Source organism: Aplysia californica, unplaced genomic scaffold (genome assembly GCF_000002075.1).
Source record: "Aplysia californica isolate F4 #8 unplaced genomic scaffold, AplCal3.0 scaffold00722, whole genome shotgun sequence".
NCBI lineage: Eukaryota > Metazoa > Mollusca > Gastropoda > Aplysiida > Aplysiidae > Aplysia > Aplysia californica.
In genome coordinates, this window is record NW_004797992.1 from 375,047 (window position 1) to 378,866 (window position 3,820).

Consider the following 3,820-nt stretch of genomic DNA (forward strand, 5'->3'; position numbering starts at 1 on the left):
TTTTGTGTGTGTGTGTGTGTGTGTGTGTGTGTGTGTGTGTGTGTGTGTGTGTGTGTGTTTGTGATTGTGTGCGCTAAACACCTGTTCAAAGAGACTGAAGTCTTGATACCCCCCCCCAACCCCTTGACATTGCTCAATGTCGCCGACACTGGAGAGTAGAGGACCAGCACCGCTTTGTCACGCCAGTCTGAAGGGAAGGCCGACAATAATAGACACATAGATCGTTGCTATCTGTCTATCTCCTTGCTGTCGCATGAACCACTTTTGCGCAATTTCTTATGCCACAGGAACGAACTGAATGAATATTTGCAATAGATGTATAATATAAAAACACGGAAAAGAAATCTTAACCCTATCCGTACGTCGAGTATTACTATCGTATCCCAACGACGTGGAGAACTCTGTGCCACCACTTCCAAAGAGGAAATTTACTCGTTAATCCGATCCGTACGCTTTGCTTAGCAGTCTGTCAAACTGATTTTTTTTTAAATACTGAAAGTTTCAAAGAGATCCTCTCACTAAAAGTATTCTAAAATGTGAAAAATACAGCCTCGGGGGTACAAAATGACCCCAGGGCGTTCTGATAGGGTTAAAATCGACTTATTTAAATAGGCAAGTGAACTTACTTTGGTTTTTTGTGCTTTCAAAATGTGGAAATTATATCTTACTAACGTGTATTTGTCTGGCGTTTAACTTTCTTGTTTCAATTCAGTTAGACATTCTGTTTTCTTCTGTGGTAGCGCCTTTGATATTAATGATAACATTATTCGTTCTGTCACACGTTTTGTTTCTTCTATTTCTGAATGCCGTCGTGTTGTTTTTTTGTTTCCTCTCAGGCTGAGGACGAAGACAAAGGGACGACCGTTCTGTCTTTCCGACTGCTCACGTTTACAGAGTAAGTTGTCTCACTATTTATTTTTTTCTTGTTAAGTGTATTTGAAAATGGCGATGAAAGAGCGCCATGGAAGTTATTTTATTTAATAGGAATATTGGGTGCTTTAACTTTTTTCTCCTAAACTGTTATTGCAAATGTTTTCTGATCCCATCAACACAATTCGCGTCACGACGCGGTGGAATCATACGCTCGTCAATTTTTAGGCATGTGGAGTTATTGGTATCATCTAAAAGCTGATTCATTTGCCTTGCTCCCATGCCAATAAAATAAATATTCATTTATCCTCGATATAACTCAAGATATCTGCGATAGAAGGAAGTAAGGTTGCCTGGTTTCAGCGGTGAAATAAGAGGGAAAATGGCCGCCAAAGTTTGATGACTCCAAAAGCTAAAGAGTCTTTGAAAACTGAAAAATGGCATATTTTGCGCTTTTAATCAATGCTTTTTAGTAAAATTCAAATGGAAATGTGTTTTTGCATGGAAAATAAACAGATTAAGCCCAAAAAAAAGGAAAAAAAATCTATAAAAATGTCCAAACTGCCGGAAAAATGCCTGTTTCTCTGATTTCGTTATTTTGACGCGGGTGCTCTGGTGTGGTTTGCTTCTTCTTTCCTATCAAACATCTATCGTCCTTATCTCCCCTTCTTCTTTTTTATGTTTGTTACTCTCTTGTAATTTAACCCCTCTAATCTTCTGGTCCTCAAAAGATCTTATGCAGTTGAGAGCGCCGTAAAACCTCTACTAAAACTGTAATGTATGTATGATGTATGAAATGTAAAAATGAGAAGGAACTATTTTGCGAATGTTTAAATAATGCTTCTTTAATATCACAATTATTTCCCCTTCTTGATACGTCACATTTTGACTCGTTTTGGGATTCACACGAGTCTTCAGTGTAAACTAAACTCCAATAAAAATCAATTCACCGGCAGGTAGGCAAGAGAGCGGCAGTGCTTTGTCTTTCTTTCAAGTATTACTCTTTTTATAATGTGAGGCCATATGCAGCCGTCACAAAAACTAAAAATCCCCCACCCCTGGGGCAGTGCCACTGACTGTAGTGTCTTTAGGCCATTCCCAAAGGGGGGGACATTTCTCGTTCAAACTAAGTAGAATTGTAAATGGGCTGATTCATCATGTCACGCTCATAACTGTGCCTGATCTACAACAGGGAACTGCTGCTTTTTCTTTCCTACTCCTTACTATTGTCATTTGCCTTTACTTCTTTTGTATGTTTGTCACTCTCTTGTGACCCGCTATTTCCGGGGTGCCTTGATAGTCGAAGCAGACGTTGTGCTGTTGAAGCTAGAGAGGTGAGCAGAGTAAGACTGATTCCCTGTAAAGACTTCTTTGTTGACACCCACCCCTTGGCGCTCATATGACCTTACGCAGTTGCGAGCGCTGTAAAACCCTTTACTGTAACTAACTGACGTCGGTGGCCTAGTTAAGTGGTTAGGCTCTCGGACTCGCAACCGTAAGGTCGTGGGTTCAAATCCTGTCAGGGACCCGACGTTGTGTCCTTGGGAAAGGCACTTTGCACGAATTTTCCTCACTTCACCCAGGTGGGAATGGGTACCCGGCTATAGACAGCGAAAGATCTTTTCAGTTTGTTAGTGTTTGAGCGCTTAATCAGCTGCTTGCACTGTACGCTTCCCGGAAAGCTGAGAATGTTTCGGAGTGTTCTATGGTCTGCTGGGGTAATAATATAGTATAAAGCGCATAGAGCCTGCTGTTGACCGGGGATATGCGCTATACAAATGCTATTTTTTATTATTATTATTATTATTATTATTATTATTATTATTATTATTATTATTATTATTATTATTATTATTATTATTATTATTATTATTATTATTAACTAAAAATTCCCCGCTTCCACAGTCTGTTCGCGATCAACCAGTCCGGCGTTGTGTCCGTGAGAGCCGAGGAGGACCAGCTGTCCCTCCAGAGCTATCCAATCACAGTGGTGGTCAGTGACGGGGGAGTACCCAGCTACGACACACCAGTCATAGTAACCGTCAACTTCCCTCCCCCTGAGCGAGTCGCCGCGGCCAGCATGGCTGACACGGACAACATCCTTCCTATCGTCCTCGGAGTGCTCGCCGCTTTCTTCTTCATCATCATCGTTATAATGCTTGTCTATCTGCTGAGGAGGTGAGTGAAGGGTTGATGTCGGTTGTTTTTTCATAGAGAATAATGATGATGATGAATGCTCGAAGCTTTCTTCTTCATTATCATCGTTTTATTATTGCTCGTCTATCTGCTGAGGAGGTGAGTGAAGGGTTGATGTCGGTTGTTTTTTCATAGAGAATAATGATGATGATGAATGCTCGAAGCTTTCTTCTTCATTATCATCGTTTTATTATTGCTCGTCTATCTGCTGAGGAGGTGAGGGAATGGTTAATGTTCGTGTTGGTGAAAACTGTACTAAGGCCGCACACATCATCGTGTATGTATTAGGTATCATGTTGGTTGTTTTTTCGTAGACAATAATGATGATGATGATGATGATGATGATGATGATGATAATGAATGCTCGCCGCTTTCTTCTTCATCATCATCGTTATATTGCTCGTCTATCTGCTGAGGAGGTGAGGGAATGGTTGATGTTGGTGTTGTTGAAAACTGTAGGCCTACTAACCCTGCACATCATCATCATCATGTATTAGATCTATGTGGGTTGTTTTTTCATAGACAATAATAATGATAGTGATGATAATAATGAGGATGATGATAATAATAATGATGATGATAATAATAATTGTGGTGATAATAATAATGGTGGTGATAATGATAATGATGGCGAAAATAATAATAATGATGATGATGGTGATGGTGATGATGATGATGATGATGATGATGATGGTGATGATGATGATGATGATGATGATGATGATGATGATGATGATGATGATGATGATGATGA

At 40.0% G+C, this 3,820-nt stretch overlaps 1 protein-coding gene across 1 annotated transcript in view; it reads left to right on the top strand.

Annotated features, from left to right (window-relative positions):
- The window catches only part of LOC101864557 (cadherin EGF LAG seven-pass G-type receptor 2), a gene marked incomplete in the record, with an annotated part of 79,342 nt that overhangs the window by 67,343 nt on the left and 8,179 nt on the right, over nucleotides 1-3,820 (top strand). The window contains 2 exon segments of the mRNA XM_013088317.2: nucleotides 837-895; nucleotides 2,776-3,048. Coding sequence (XP_012943771.1) covers nucleotides 837-895; nucleotides 2,776-3,048 — 332 coding nt within the window.